Source organism: Microcaecilia unicolor, chromosome 1, assembly GCF_901765095.1.
Source record: "Microcaecilia unicolor chromosome 1, aMicUni1.1, whole genome shotgun sequence".
Lineage (NCBI taxonomy): Eukaryota > Metazoa > Chordata > Amphibia > Gymnophiona > Siphonopidae > Microcaecilia > Microcaecilia unicolor.
The window spans coordinates 668,848,875-668,865,254 of NC_044031.1; the positions used below are offsets into that span (position 1 = coordinate 668,848,875).

Consider the following 16,380-nt stretch of genomic DNA (forward strand, 5'->3'; position numbering starts at 1 on the left):
TGCAAAAAAAGTGTAGGGGGGGGGGGGGTACTTTTTTTTTTTTTTTGCCTCACCCTGTGGGTGGAACCAGGAGTTATCCAGTTAGTGGTGATTTTCGGTCTGCTAATCGGGTAAGTGCCCAGATAAATTTAGGACAGCAAAAAAGCTGTCCCAACTTTATCTTGGTACAGGTCTGAATATTGGCTGACATCTAGATAACTTCCGGGGCAGGCATGGCTCTGTTATTCAGTGCTGGTGCCAGGATTAGGCCTGGCATTGAATACTAAGTGTTTTATGTGGTGTTAGCGCCTTATTGCCACAGGTTGAATATTGATCCCTAAGTTTCTATTTAGGCAGTAGAGGGTTTAGTGACTTGCACAAGATCACAAAGAGCATCAGTGGGATTTGACCTCTGGTTTTCCTGGCTTTCAGCCAAATGTTCTGTTAAGCTACAAGAAGGTCTTACTGGCTCACTGCTCTCTCTGTCTTTCTCCCCCCCCCCCCCCTACCATGGTCTCCCCTCCTCTCCCCCTGTATACAGGTTGTGTATTAACCCAGCCTCCTCCTTCCATATGGTTCCTGTTACCATGGAAATCTATCCAAGGAGAGGTGCCACCACAAAGCTTGTGAACTCCCCTCCCCCCCCACACCCCTCCCAGACCTTGTGCTGACTTTCCCTCCTATTGCTGCTATTCATGTACTCTGGACCAGCTAAAATAGGGGACAGGAGGGCCCAGGAAGTGGGCATAAGGGGTACAGGAGGGAGGTAACCTGGGGATTCCATGGAAGGGCAGGAAGGAGAAGAATCAGAAGGGGGCCATGGAGGAGAACTTCACCTTTGAGCACCGAAATTCTCAATCCAACCCTGTGTTCCTTGCTGCTCCCAAGGCTAATATTAACTATTATTATTATTATTTATTGCATTTGTATCCCACATTCCCCCACCTATTTGCAGGCTCAATGTGGCTTACATAGATTTGTTAACATTGTTATTCCAGGATATCAGATACAGTTAGTAATGTGAAGCAATCAAGGAAGGGAAGAGAGAAGAAGGAAGAGAGTGATTAGGGTATTTATAGAAGGTGGGCGTTCATAATTGAGTGGGTTGGTGAGGTGACTTAGTGAGGTAATAGGCTCTCATTGTAGGCCTTATTGAAGAAGAATGTTTTCAGAGATTTTTGAAAGATAGTTGTTTCGTTGATTGCTTTCAAGTCTGTAGGTAATGCATTCCATAACTGAGTGCTCATGTAAGAGAAGGTAGTGCATTACTCCTTGGACAAGAATTACTACTAACTGAATATGCAAAATATGTCTATACTGAAGCATCCCTCTTTCCTTTCCTTCTCTTTTCCCCCCTGCCCCACCTTCTCATAAGAACATAAGAATTGCCTTATTGGGTCAGATCAAATGTTCATCAAGCCCAGTATCCTGCGTCTGCCAGTGACAGAATCCTAAAAAGCAGCAAGATTCCATGCTATCGACACCCAGAGATAAGCAGTGGCTTTCCCCAGGTCTACCATAGTAACAGTTTATGGATTTTTATACCAGGAACTTACCCAAACCTTTTATAAATCCAGCTACACTAACAGCTTGTACTACATCCTCCAGCAACAAATTCCAGAGCTTAATTATGAGATGAGTGAAAAAATACTTTCTCTTAGTAATTTTAAATTCAGTACTTAGTAACTTCATGGCATGTCCACTGGTCTTTGTACTTTGTGAAACAGTCAACAAGTTGATTTTCTACTTTCTTCAGTTATTAAAATTCAGGGGGTTCAAATTGATTGTACTATTTCATTAGAATCACAAGTTAAATTTGTAGTTAAAAAGTGTTTCTTCTTGATGAAGAAGCTTCGTATTATTACGAGATTTTTTGAATTTAATCAATATGAGCGACTGGTACATTCTTTACTGTTACCATCTCTTGATTGTTGTAATCCGATTTACTTGCGCTGTTCCAAGGGTTCATTAAGAAGGCTACAAACAGTACAGAATATGGCAATTAGACTGATATTTGGTTTGTCAAAGTTTGATAGTGTTTCTTCTTTCTATATTAAGCTTCACTGGTTGCCTATTGCAGCAAAAGTTTCATTTAAGTTGGCTTGTTTCCTCTTTAAAGTGCTACAAGGGCAGATTCCTAACTATGGGGTCCTTTTACTAAGGTGCGCTGAAAAATAGGCTGCGCTAGTGTACGCGCATGTTTTAGGCATGCACAGATCCATTTTTCAGCGCACCTGTAAAAAAGACCTTTTTTAAAACATTTTGCCAAAACTTTATGTGCGGCAAAATAAAAATTGGCGCGCATCCATTTTGGATCTGAGACCTTACCGCCACCCATTGACTTAGCAGCAAGGTCTCACACGGTAACCGTGCAGTAATCATCTACATGCATAGAATGCTGATTACCGCCTGATTTCCGCCACATGCCAGAAAATAAAAATGATTTTCCAGCGTGCGTAGCAGACGCACATAAAAAACAAAATTACCACTCGGGTCACGTGGCAGCCGGGTGATAACTCCAAATTGACGTGCGTTGGGTGCGAGTAGGCACCTACGCAGCTTAGCAAAAGGGCACCTATATGCTTGTTCATTTTTAGTTTGCATCTTCATATAGAGCTCAGAGATGTAATGCTGATAACTTCCTTACATTTCCATCCATTAAAGGAAAGAAAAGATTAGCAGTTTTTGAGAAATCTTTAGCTGTTCAAGGGGCCTGATTATGGAAAGATGTTGCTGGAATGTTCTTTATATCACAGTCATATCTTTCTTTTAGGAAGTATATAAAAACTTATTCAGAAAATTTGTACTTAGTTTTTTCTTATCTGAGTTTTACAATTTCCCAGAAATATGTTCGGTCTTTCTTGGTATGGAACCCTCTTAGAACTGAAAGGAGGTAGCGAGATAGAAGCCTAGATGTAATGTGAAAGCCTAGATGTAATGTACCAATTGATTCCTGTTTGTCCTTCTGTACCAATCAGGATTTTCTAGACCTCTGCCATATCTCCCCTCAGCCATCTCTTTAGCCTTTCCTCATAGAGGAGTTATTCAATCTCCGTTACCATTTTGAACACCATTCTCTGTACCATCCCGCTATATCTGTATTGAAATGTGGTGACTAGAATTACAAACATTACACAAGGTGCAGAGGCACCGTAGAGCAGTACAGAGATATTATATTATTTGTTTTATTCTCTATTGCTTAGAGGAGTACCCTAGTGGTTAGTGCAGCAGACTTTGATCCTGAGGGAACTGGGTTTGATTCCCACTGTAGCTCTTTGTGACCCTGGGCAAATCACCTAACCCTCTATTGCCCCAAGTACAAAATAAGTACCTGTATGTACTATATAAACTGCTTTGAATGTAGCCGCAGAGAGGCAGTATATCAAATCCCATTCCCTTCACACTGAGCAAAAGATTTCAACTATCATCCACAGTGATTCCCAGATCACTTTCATGGATGGTGATGCCCAACATGGAATCTAGTATCATGTGGTTATAATTTAGATTACTCTTTCCGCACTTTGCACTTGTCCACATTAAATTTTATGTGCCATTTAGAGGCCCAGTCTCCTAGTTTCACAAGGCCGTCCTGTAATTGCTCTTAATCCACTTGTGTTGTAGCAACTTTGAATAAATTTGCATCATCTGCAAATTTGATTTATAAAGATGTTAACAAGCACTAGTCCCAGTACAGATCCCTGTGATACTCCATTATTTACTTTTCTCTCTTGAGAACATTGACCTTTTAATCTCCTCTCTGTTTCCTATCCTTTAACCAGTTCCCAGTCCACAAGAGGACACTGCCTCCTCTTCCATGATTTTCTAAATTTCTTCAGGTGTCTCTCATGAGAGACTTTGTCAAATGCTTTCTGAAAATATAGACATACAATACCAACTTACTCACCTTTATCCACGCCTTCAAAAAATTTAGCAATTTGGTGAGGTAAGCCTTCCCTTGGCTAAATCCATTTTGGTTTTGTCCTATTAAACCATGACTATCTATTTGTTCAGTAATTTCAGGGACCTTTTCTACTAAACCATGCTAGACTCTGGCTTTAGCACATTTAACATGGGACTTTCTCGTATACTAAGGCCAGATTCAGCGCAGCATAATTACAGGCTTTTTAATATATTTTTTTTTGGTCGCATTCTAATGTTCAAATTAGTGTACGGTACCAGTAAAATATTAATGCAGGAGCTCATATCACCTTCTATCTAGGAGGCAGGAAGTGTTCCAGTGTTAAATCCATGTTAGCTAGTTAGCATGCACTAATGCAAACGCACTAGCTGCATTGGAGCCGACTCTGTGGGTGCTATGGGTGCTTCAGCACCCCCAATATTGGAAAAATTCCTTGTATGTGTCCAGGAAGGGATTATTTCCATTGGGCTTAGCACCCCCAATAATTTTGAAAGGTTGGCTCCTATGACTAGCTGGATAATGCTTCCCTGCCCATGACACACCCCCCTCCCAAAAAATTACCAAAAAAATAAATAATTAACAATTAATGCGTACTGACAAGCATTTTACCACAAAATGCTTTAATGTGTTTTGCAGGAAACCTTTTTTCCCTGTGTTAAGTGTGGATTAGTGCTTAATGTGGTTTAGTAAAAGGGTATTTTTGTTCTTTATAATAGTTTCTACCATTTTACCCAGCACTGAGGTGAGGTTCACCAGGCTGCAGTTTCCTGAATCGCCCCAGTACCCTTTTTAAAAATTAGCGTTATATTGCCCAATAGTATTGGGAACAGGAACAATAATCTTAAAACAGAGATGCAACTATAAATATATATTAAATAATGTTAAAGCATCCATAAGACAAACAAATCTTCAATTCCAAGAAATTAAAAAAAAAAATCTTAAGGACTACATTGTCATCTATTTAAACTACAATAACTCCTTCCCGCCCTCTCTACACCAATAACATCTCTAAGGGGCCCTTTTACTAAGCCACAGTAGGGCTAACATTCATGTAGCACATGGTAAAATAGCGCCACTGTGGGGTGAACCCAGGCACCCTGCGGTGGTTTTGTGTTTGCCGCGTGGCGTTTCCCATGCCATAAAATATTTTTCTATTTTCTAGCATGGGGGCGCAGTATAGGCGTGCCTGGCAATAATCAGTCATTGCCATGTGCTGTCTGATTACCACCAGGTTAGCAGGTGAGCCCCTACCACCTTCTAAATAGGTGGCGGTAAGGGCTCAGGCAGTAAATTGCCATGCACCAATATTTTTTTTAGCACACGGCCATTTACAACTTCCATTTAAAATAATGGAAATTCCAGCCACAGAAACAAGTGGCCTCAGTGTGTGGCAATTTCACGCACCCACACTACCACAGGCCACTTTTTACCGTACCTTTGTAAAAGGACCACTAAATGTTCCCAGACTCTGCACAAAATTATAAATACGCAAGAAGAGTAACATTGGGGCCCTTTTACTAAGCTACGTAAGTGTCTACGCATGCTCAACACGTGCCAAAATGGAGTTGCCGCCTGGTTACTGCGTGGCTCTTGTAGTAATTTAAGTTTTGGCGCACGCCCGATATGCACTGCCGAAAAATAATTTTTTATTTTCGGATATGCTCCGAGTGGCATTTGACGCGCGTAGGTCATTACCGCCCGGTTACCGCATGAGACTTTATTGCTAGGTCAATGAATGGCGGTAAGGTCACAGACCCAAAATGGATGTGCGGCAATTTTGATTTTGATGCACATCCATTTTTGGCAAAAATTTTAAAAGAGTCCTTTTTTACAGGCGCATTGAAAAATGGATCAGCACGCGCCTAACACTACCGCAAACCATTTTTCAGCGTACCTTAGTAAAAGGACCCCTTTGTTTGGAGAAAAATAGTACCATCAACTCAAGTCTTATTAAAATTTAGAATTTTTTATATAGCGGAAGAAAGGGGCCCAGTCTGCATCAAAAACATGCCTGCGATCCTGGAGTTCATATGTAATTTGCTCCAGATTCACAACTCCCCATACTTTACAAAACCATTATGTAACAGAAGGAGGAGTCAGCCTTTCCCAGTATCTTGCAATTATACTTCTTGCTGCCAATAACATACCAGAAATCAATCTTTTATAGTTCTTCAGTATTATCCACTCAGGATCTTCTCCCAACGGCATTCCTAATGCAGAATTAGTTATAGGTATATTAGTAATCTGTGAGAGAATCACGAGGACTTGTTTCCAAAAATATTGAATATTGGGACAAGTCAACCACATGTTCTTACTCGATTACATTGTCTCCAACATAATTTGAAGTTTTAGAATCCCCTTTCACCATTTGCTGTGGAATCTCCTTTTTCTGTGGCTCCTTTTCTAACTATAACCTATGAATGTTCTTGTAGTTCCAACCCCTGGGAATACCTTGGCTCACTGTGAGCCTTAGGGATAGCAGGCAATGTTTGCAGAGCACATTAACTAAGGTAAATGGCTTTTGGAAACTGCCCTCTTATGATGGTTAGAATTGGCAGTTTTGTCAGGAGGTTCTGCTGATGTGAACCAAAACAGAACAATGCTATCTGAACCTTGAGACAGAATCTCTTCACTCTTTCCTTGTTCCCTATCTGCTGTTTTACATGGTGTGTGGATGTGATGTGCACTCGTTCACTAGGGACCAGTTTGGGTGTCTGAAATTGATCACCTAATGAGAATCCCATCATTATATTCCAGTTATGTTGCCATGCACATCCACTGCATATCCGCAGTTCAAAGGAAGCAATGGGAAAGTATGATGGGCTCATTCTTAAGCGAGGCATGATTGATATTAGCAGTGTCTGGGCAAGAAATTCTTATTTTTTTTTTCTTCTCAATGTTATCACTTTTATTTATTGGACCTTTTTTTTTTTTTTTTAAATCTGGTCTATTTCAGGGTGTGTATGTGTGGTGGGGGGCGGGGGTGTCTTAGTGTCTGTTATTTATCACTAGTGCAGGAAATACTATCACATAACAATGGGAGTAAAACCACTGTATTATATATGGGAAAAGCTGTGGCACTGCATTATTACAAAACAATTTTGGCAAAGAAAGTTCATTTAAGTTCAAGTTTTATCTATTTGCACATTATGGCACAAAAAAATTAATAATAATAAAAGTGAGATGATTAGTTGCCTTGTGGACATTTTTGGACCTTTCGGTCTATGACAGTCCTTTCAAAAATTTATGAGCACATTAAACATTATTAGAAATAGAAGCATTTGTTTCTATCTGTATAATTATTGAGAAATTTTGAGTATAAGTTTGAATTAATTTATGAGATCTTTTTTTTATAATAATGCAGATTTATCACTAGTGGACATTGAAACATTTTAGTCCATGCTTTTTACAACACTACCTAAAAGCTGGCAGCCAACTCTATCCCACACCAATTAAAGCCACCCACAAAACATTTAAAAAAATCCCATCCCCACTGGCTTGCACCTTCAGCTCCCCCCCCCCCCCCCCCCCCCACACACACACACATACACACACCTCTTATCACATAGTAGTACAGTCCAAAGGATAGGGGCCGCTTAAGCAATCCCAAGTCACTCCTGCCCTGCCCGTCCTGTAATCAAAAATGGTGCCAACCTCAAGTCAGCTGGCTCCATGTTGGACTATCCAGCTTATTTTCGAAAGAGATCGCCGGCCATCTTCTGACACAAATCGGGAGATGGCTGGCCATCTCCTGAACCTGGCCAAATCGGTATAAAGGAAAGCTGATTTTGACCAGCTCCAACTGCTTTCCGTCGCAGAGCCAGCCAAAGTTAAAGGGGGCGTTTCGGAAGGGTATGGGAGGCGGGATGGGGGCGTGGTTATCAGATGGTTGGCTTCGGCCGATAATGGAAAAAAGATGGCCGGCTCTGACGAGCATTTCGCCAGCTTCACTTGGTCCATTTTTTTTAGGACCAAGTCTCAAAAAAGTGCCCCAATTGACCAGATGACCACCGGAGGGAATCATGGATCACCTCCCCTTACTCCCCCAGTGGTCACCAACCCCCTCCCACCCCAAAAAAAACTTTTTTGCCAGCCTCTATGCCAGCCTGAAATGTCATACCCAGCTCCCTGACAGCAGTATGCAGGTCCCTGGAGCAGTTTTTAGTGGGTGCAGTGCACTTCAGGCAGGTGGACCCAGGCCCATCCCCCCCCACCTGTTACACTTGTGGTGGTAAATGGGAGCCCTCCAAACCCCCCCCCCAAAAACCCACTGTACCCACATGTAGGTGCCCCCCTTCACCCATAAGGGCTATGGTAATGGTATAGAGTTGTGGGGAGTGGGTTTGGGGGGGATTTGGGGGGCTCAGCACCCAAGGTAAGGGAGCTATGCACTTGGGAGCTAGTTATATATATTTTTTGAATTTTTAGAAGTGCTCCCTAGGGAGCCCGGTTGGTGTCCTGGCATGTCAGGGGGACCAGTGCACTACAAATGCTGGCTCCTCCCATGACCCATGGATTTGGCAGGGTTTGAGATCGCCGGCATTAGTTTCCATTATGGGCAAAACCCAATGCCGGCCATCTCAAACCTTTGACATTTGGCGGGCCCCAACCGTATTATCGAAACGAAAGATGGCCAGCCATCTTTTTCGATAATACGGTTCGGGACTGCTTTTTGCGGCACCGGCCAAATAGATGGCTGGCCATCTATTTGGCCGGTGCCGTTTGGTTATGCCCCTCTATGTCACCAATGGGACTGAAATAACTAAGGATCACTTCACCCCAACTGTGCACTATAGCAAAACTTAACTAGATTCCAAGAAGACCTATGGTTTGACAACACTGTGAGTATTGTGGGCTCTTTTTGTTGCCCTCTCACAAAAATTATATTGCAAAACTATTTTAAAAATTCTTTAAATAGTGCAATAAAGATGATAAAGGGGATGAAACAGCTTCTCTATGAGAATAAGCCAAACAGGTGAGGGATCTCTTCAGCTTGGGGAAGCAATGACTAGACGTTTATGAAATCAGGAGAGATGAACAGATTCCAGATTCAGATGTGCCCCAACATAGGTAGGGGGGTGCTTCCAGAAGAGAATTAAATGGCTTGCCCAAGGCCATAAGGAGCTATCATGGGATTTGAACTTGGACCTACTAGTTCCCATCCTGCTGCTCTAAACATTAGGCTCCTGTGGAACAGGTTAGGAGATGGTTATATATTCAAATAGACTGCAATATATATATTTTTTATTACTATTATGGTTATTATAATTATTCACACATATGAGGTATCTTCAGACCATCGGAGGCGGTACTCCATTTACTGGCAGTACACCGTTATCAGTTTTCATATGGTGAATAGTTCCCACCTTTCATTGGTCATGGTATAGAATACCTATACATATTTCTTGTTGTTTAACTTTCTTAAATAAATTCCTTTAAATACCATTCACTTATAGAAAAAATGTATCTTTACTTATCTTTTAACTGATCTTGATATCTTATCAGGCTAGATATTGGGGCTGCATACTGACAGGTGTTTCGCTTATTCAGCTTTATCAAGGTATGCCCCTAAAAAAAGAAAACTAGATCAGTAGAAAATCAGACACAACAAAGACTGTCTTATCATCCATTATGAGTTAATTTGATAGTCTGTTACCTTTATGCCTCAAGAAAGAGTGCCTGATCCTTCAGCCAAGATGGCCATAGTGTCTAACTCACAGTTTTTAAAGCTGAGATCACATGGCACCACCAGCCAATCATAGGACTTGTCAAATCAAAGACATCCATTCAATCTCTCTATTAGACCCATTGGGTTCAACTAAATTAAGTTTGAAAATCCAGTTTTGCTCCTTATAGTTAAGAGTCTGCTCTAAATTACCTCCCTCCCTCCCTTTTACGATTGAATCTATAATTCTCCTTGCACATATCGGCTATGGTATGATTTTATTTATTTATTTATTTATTACATTTGTACCCCGCGCTTTCCCAGACATTGCAGGTTCAGTGTGGCTTACATAGCAAATAGAATTACAAAGTCTTGAAGGAGAGTATTACAAGTTGTAATAAACATAGTAATAAGGGTTTTTATAAGGATATGTAAATTGAACATGGAGAGGTAAAACAAATATAGGATGAGCAAAGGAAAAGAGATTGGGAGGGAAAGGAGTGGGAAGGATGGAGAGGAAAAGATTGAGGAGTAGTCATAAGGAGATTGGGAGCTTCAGTGGAGCTTCATCCGCTTGTGTAGAGATCTTTGATTTATGCTCTGTTAGTCGAATTTTAATAGGTCTACTGCTTCTCCCTACATAAATTTTGTCACAAGGGCATTGAATTATATACACTACGTTTCTAGTAACGCAATTAGTGTTCCTATAAGCTTGAATTTTATAGTGTGTATGTGGATCAATCCAGCTGTCCCCTTCCATAGTCAAACCACACCATTGGCATGAACCACAGTAACTGTGTTTTGCATCTAGTGTCTTTATCATATTTTGAGTTTTATTTTTAATCATCTTTCCTATAGTTTTACGATGTTGTACAGCTATAATCAAGTGATCAGAAAAACAAAGATCTAATTGAAGCACATGCCAATGTTCATGAATAGCCCTAGTTACAAAACCTGAAGCTTGAGAATAGGGCATGACAAAGATTAATTTATCAATTTTGGCTGGTCGTTTATATTGTAATAGAAGTGATCTTTGTGCATACCAAGCACGTAAATATGCTTTCTTAATTATTTTCATTGGATATCCCCGCTGTAAAAATCGCTTTGTCAATTTTTTTGCTTCAATTTTGAACTCATCTGTCGTGGAACATATCCTACAGAGACGCAAGAATTGACTTATTGGGAGGCTTGCTTTAAGTTTATATGGATGAAAACTATGAAATCTCAAATAGTTGTTACGATCTACAGCTTTCCTCTACAACGTAATAAAGAAACTATCAGGTCTCTTTTGGATCTGGAGATCCAAAAACTTAATGGAATAATGTAATTTAAATTGTAAATTAGAATCTAATTGATTTAACCATTGGACAAACTGTAATAGTTGGTCTTCCATGCTTTTCCATAGAAAGAAGATATCATCCAAATAGCGCTTCCAAAAGCAAACATTCTCAAATTGAATTGATCCATATAACTTATTCTCTTCAAATTCGGCCATGTATAGAGTTGCCATGGCAGTGGCAACCGTTTTATCCATAGCCACGCCGTGGATTTGTTCATAAAAGGTTTCTTCAAACCAGAAATAGTTTCTTCAAATAACCAATGTAGCCATATCCATTAGCAATGCGGTCGGGAGTCTAGATGGCATGCTACATTTATTCAATACTTTTTCAATAAGGAACAAAGCTGATTCTTGCAGAATATTTATATACAACACAGACACATCCAGGTTAGCCATAACAATAGGTTGATCCAATACGTAGCATTTGAGTAGTATCTTGCACAAAGGATATGTTTATCAAAAGACTCTTAACTATAAGAAGCAAAACTGGATTTTCAAACTTAATTCACTCAAACCCAATGAGCTTAATAGGGAGATTGAATGGATGTCTCTGATTTGACAAGTCCTGTGATTGGCTGGTGGTGCCATGTGACCTCGGCTTTAAAAACTGTGAGTTAGACAGCGCGGCCATCTTGGCTGAAGGGGTTGAAGGATCAGGTACTCTTTTTTGAGACATAAAGGTAACAGACTATCGAACTAACTCATAATGGATGATAAGACAGTCTTTGTTGTTTCTGATTTTCTACTGATCTAGTTTTCTCTTTTTAGGGGCATACCTTGACAAAGCTGAATAAGCGAAACACGTGTCAGTATGCAGCCCCGATATCTAGCCTGATAAGATATCAGGATCAGTTAAAAGATAAGTAAAGATATATTTTTTCTATAAGTAAATGGTATTTAAAGGAATTTATTTAAGAACATTAAACAACAAGAAATATGTATAGGCATTCTATATCACGACCAATGACGAGAAAGATGGGAACTATTCACCATATGAAAACTGATAATAGTGTACCGCCAGTAAACGGAGTACCGCCTCTGATGGTTGAAGATACCTCATATGGGTGAATAATTATAATAACCATATAATTATAATAACCATAGTAGTATCCAAATATATATATATTGCAGTATATAATATTGTGATTACTGAGTACATAATTAAAGCGGGCATTTGACTGGACACATATTCAAATAGTACTTGACTATATATATATGCCTTTGAACATTGACCCCCAATATATATATAGATATAGATATATGGTCAAATTCAAAGGCATTTATCTGGGTATTAGTGGCTCCTATCCAGATAAGTGCCAGGGAGAAGGATATTCAATAGCACTAGCCAGCTAATGCTGCTGAATTATTTTTTCTGATTGTCTTGGCACTATCCAGATAGTGCAGGGGCAGTCCATGGGTGTAGCAAAAATGGTTGTCCTAACTTTAATCACATAGCTATACGGTTAGCAGTCTGAATATCCACCAACCGGATAGCACAACTGGTCAGAACCAAGTCCAGCTACTCAGCGACAGCCACTATCTGGATACTATTGCTGAATATCCAGATTGATTTTTTTTTACCGACCGCAATGGTGTTTAAGAAAACGCTGATCACCATAGAATCAATATCAAGGGGTGGGGGGTTACACCAGGTGTCCAAGAAACTAACTGATAGCATATAAAACAAATCTAAGAAAAAATTTGTATCAACGCACAGTGAAGCTGTGAATTTGATGCCAGAGGATGTGCTGAAAGTTACTAGCATAACTGGGAGAAGTTTTCGGAGGATAGATGTATTAACACTTATTACCTAAGCAGGGCTAGAAATCACCATGAACAATAGAGAAGAGGTCTCCTACATACTGAAGTAACCTAGACTAGGCATTGTCAGAGATCGGATGCTGCATTCGATGAACCACTGACCTGACCCTGCATGGAATCTTGCTACTCTGTGGGATTCCGGAATCTTGCTACTCTCTGGGATTCTGGAATCTTGCTACCCTTTGGGATTCTGCCAGGTACTTGTGACCTGGATTGGCCCTTGTTGGACCATCGGTCTGACCCAATATGGCTATTCTTATGGCACTTATTCTGTATGCTCTTATGCTCTTGTGGGTCAGATTGGGTGTATTTCATTCAGCAAACCAGAGCAAACCAATATACATTGGCTCCTAGTAACCAGGAAGAGGCAACAGAAAAGATTGTACGTGTGGAAAGCTGGGGGTGGGGTAAGGTGTGCAGCTGTTTTCCATGCACTCCCATCCCATCACTCTTTATCTCCCTTTCTGTCTTTCCACAGAGACCTGGTTTTACTCCACATTCCCTGCTGTGCTTCTTAGTGTGATCTATGTCTTTCATCTACTGGCCTGTTATAGGTAACCTTGAACTGTCAGCTCTACTTATTGTAGTGTGTCTTTAATGGAATATAGAGATACTCCCCGCATTGCTTTCTAAAATAATAAAATTATCTGGCAACGTGACCATAGATGGGAATGGGAAATGGGACTTGATATACTGCCTTTCTGAGGTTTTTTGCAACTACATTCAAAGCGGTTTACATATATTCAGGTACTTATTTTGTACCAGGGGCAATGGAGGGTTAAGTGACTTGCCCAGAGTCACAAGGAGCTGCAGTGGGAATTGAACTCAGTTCCCCAGGATCAAAGTCCACTGCACTAACCACTAGGCTAGATGGTGGTGCTAGCCTGGAGCATCATGGCTGAATGTTCTGTTCCAATGGGGACTCACTGGGTGTGGGGTGGGTGACTTATGGAGATGATATACCAGGCCCTGGCCAGTAGGGAAAGGGATTGGAAAGTAGTGATGGGAGGACATCTAGTAAGTCATCTGGGGAGGGACACAATAAAGGTAACATTACCACTCCCCCAACCCAAACACACATCTAGGCAGAATAAAGCAGTTTGTGGAAAACTACTTCACATGAGCTGAGACACCATCAGCCTCTGCAGGTGTAGAGGACATAGCATAACATTTATATTCTTTTAATACTAAAAAGTTCTAAGCGGATTATAATAATAAAATAAACTACAACATCTCGAGGAATTACTTTTTAGCTTCTGACGGGCGGGGGGGGGGGGGGGGGGCGAGGGGGAGCACTAACTCATTCCAAAGCCCTGGGTGCACTGAACACTTTTCCTGGTAGTTGCCCATCACTCTGTCTCTCCTCAGACATTCTCTACTCACACAAATGAAGTCATATCCAGTCCAGTATATGCAAAATGTAAAAAGGGCAATTCTATAATTGTACACGTATAGAATAATAGCACTTATGGGCATGATTGGCACCACTAATTATAAATTATGCATATAAGTCCTAGGGTCTGTTCTGTAAAGTGCCTGCTAAATAGTAGTAGTAGTAGTAGTTGTGTCGTTGACTATGCCATTTGGGTTTACTTGTTGTTTCCAATCGACTACCGGTCTAGCAAGTTGATGTTGTTACATTCACAGTCCTTTTTTGGATACTTGAATGTTTACTTTATAACGTCAACTGGATTGAATTGTTTTGGCTCCTGAAGCAGGTGCACTAGCACCAAAATGCTCAGGACTGCATCGAGTCTGTTTTATCTTTAATAAATGATTGCCCTTGTGCTGGTATTTGACTGGTCATTCCCCAATTTGTTTTTTGTTTTCCTGTTTAGATTGTTTGGGATTCTTCTGCTGTTTGTGTGAGGGTCTATTCTATAACATTTATTTTATTTATTTATTTATTTATTTATTAGGATTTATTTACTGCCTTTTTGAAGGAATTCACTCAAGGCAGTGTACAGTAAGAATAGATCAAACATGAGCAATAGGCAATTACAGCAGTAAAAGTATTCCAATAACAATACAAAGTAACTTGACTAACATAGTAAATGACAGCAGATAAAGACCTGAATGGTCCATCCAGTCTGCCCAACAAGATAAACTCATTTTACATGGTACGTAATACTTTATTTGTCCCTGCCTTTCTAAGGGCACAGACCGTAGAAGTCCGCCCTGCACCAGTTTTATTCTCCAAATACTGGCGTCGCCTCCCAATGTCCGCTAGGATTCCATAGATCCATTCCTTCCAAACAGGATTCCTTTGTGTTTATCCCACACATGTTTGAATTCCATTACCGTTTTCATCTCCACCACCTCCCGCGGGAGGGCATTCCATGTATCCACCACCCTCTCAGTGAAAAAATACTTCCTGACATTACTCCTGAGTCTGTCCCCCCTCAACCTCAATTCATGTCCTCTAGTTCTACCACCTTCCCGTCTCCGGAAAAGGTTCGTATGCGGATTAATACCTTTCAAATATTTGAATGTCTGTATCATGTCACCCCTTTTTCTCCTTTCCTCCAAGGTATACATGTTCAGCTCAGCAAGTCTCTCCTCATACGGTTTGCAATGCAAATCCCATACCATTTTTGTAGCTTTTCTTTGCACCGCTTCCAGTCTTTTTACATCTTTAGCCAGATACGGCCTCCAAAACTGAACACAATACTCCAAGTGGGGGCCTCACTTGTAGAGGGGCATCAACACCTCCTTTCTTCTGCTGGTTATACCCCTCTCTATGCAGCCTAGAATCCTTCTAGCCGCGGCTGTCGCCTTGTCACATTGTTTCTTCACCTTCATATCCTCTGACACCAACACCCCAAGGTCTCTCTCCTGAGTCGAGCTTACTAATCTCTCCCCTCCTATTCAGTATCTCTCTTTTGGGATTCTACACCCCAAATGCATCACTCTGCACTTCTTGGCATTAAATTTTAACTGTCTAATGACTAATAGTCCACTCAAGCATAGGTGATAAATGAAAATCTAAGCACAGCCTCACACTAGCTATGTATATAAGATATTTGACACTCACACTGTTATCACCCCGTCACACATCCAACATACAATGGTGGAGAAAAAAGCCTCAGTAACTCCACCCAGCCAGCCTGACACTGCGGACTATAAGGCGTGGGCCCGGCGCACCATCATCTGGCTAGGTGGTTTCTGGCGGGAACACCAAGGCTGAGAAGACTGATTATATATATGATAGTGACTGTATTAGTAGGACAGCAAATAATTGATCTAAAGAAATTCTGTGTTGAAGGGAGTTAGATACTCCGCATCTACCCACACTTAGAAGGATTACAACCTTAGTGGTAGCAAGTGGTATGGAGTTTTTTTCAAGCCAGATGATGGTCTGCCGGGCCCACGCATTGTATGTTGGATGCCTGACGGGGTGATAACAGTGTGTCAAATATCTTATATACATAGCTAGTGTGAGGCTGTGTTTAGATTTTCATTAAATTTTAACTGCCAGACCCTCGACCATTATTCTAACTTTCGGAGATCCCTTCTCATTGTTTTCTACTCCCTCCAGGGTATCCACTCTATTGGCTATCTTTGTGTCATCCGCAAAAAGGCAAACATTTCCTTCCAATCCTTCAGCAATATCTCTCACAAATATATTAAACAAAATGGGCCCCCATCACCGACCCC

At 40.8% G+C, this 16,380-nt stretch overlaps 1 protein-coding gene across 1 annotated transcript in view; it reads left to right on the forward strand.

Annotated features, from left to right (window-relative positions):
* The window catches only part of LOC115457648 (stimulated by retinoic acid gene 6 protein-like), a 102,638-nt gene that overhangs the window by 56,883 nt on the left and 29,375 nt on the right, over positions 1–16,380 (forward strand). Inside the window, exon 11 of the mRNA XM_030187175.1 lies at positions 13,202–13,277. Within this exon, the coding sequence (XP_030043035.1) occupies positions 13,202–13,277 (76 nt within the window). The remainder of the gene's footprint in view (positions 1–13,201; positions 13,278–16,380) is intronic.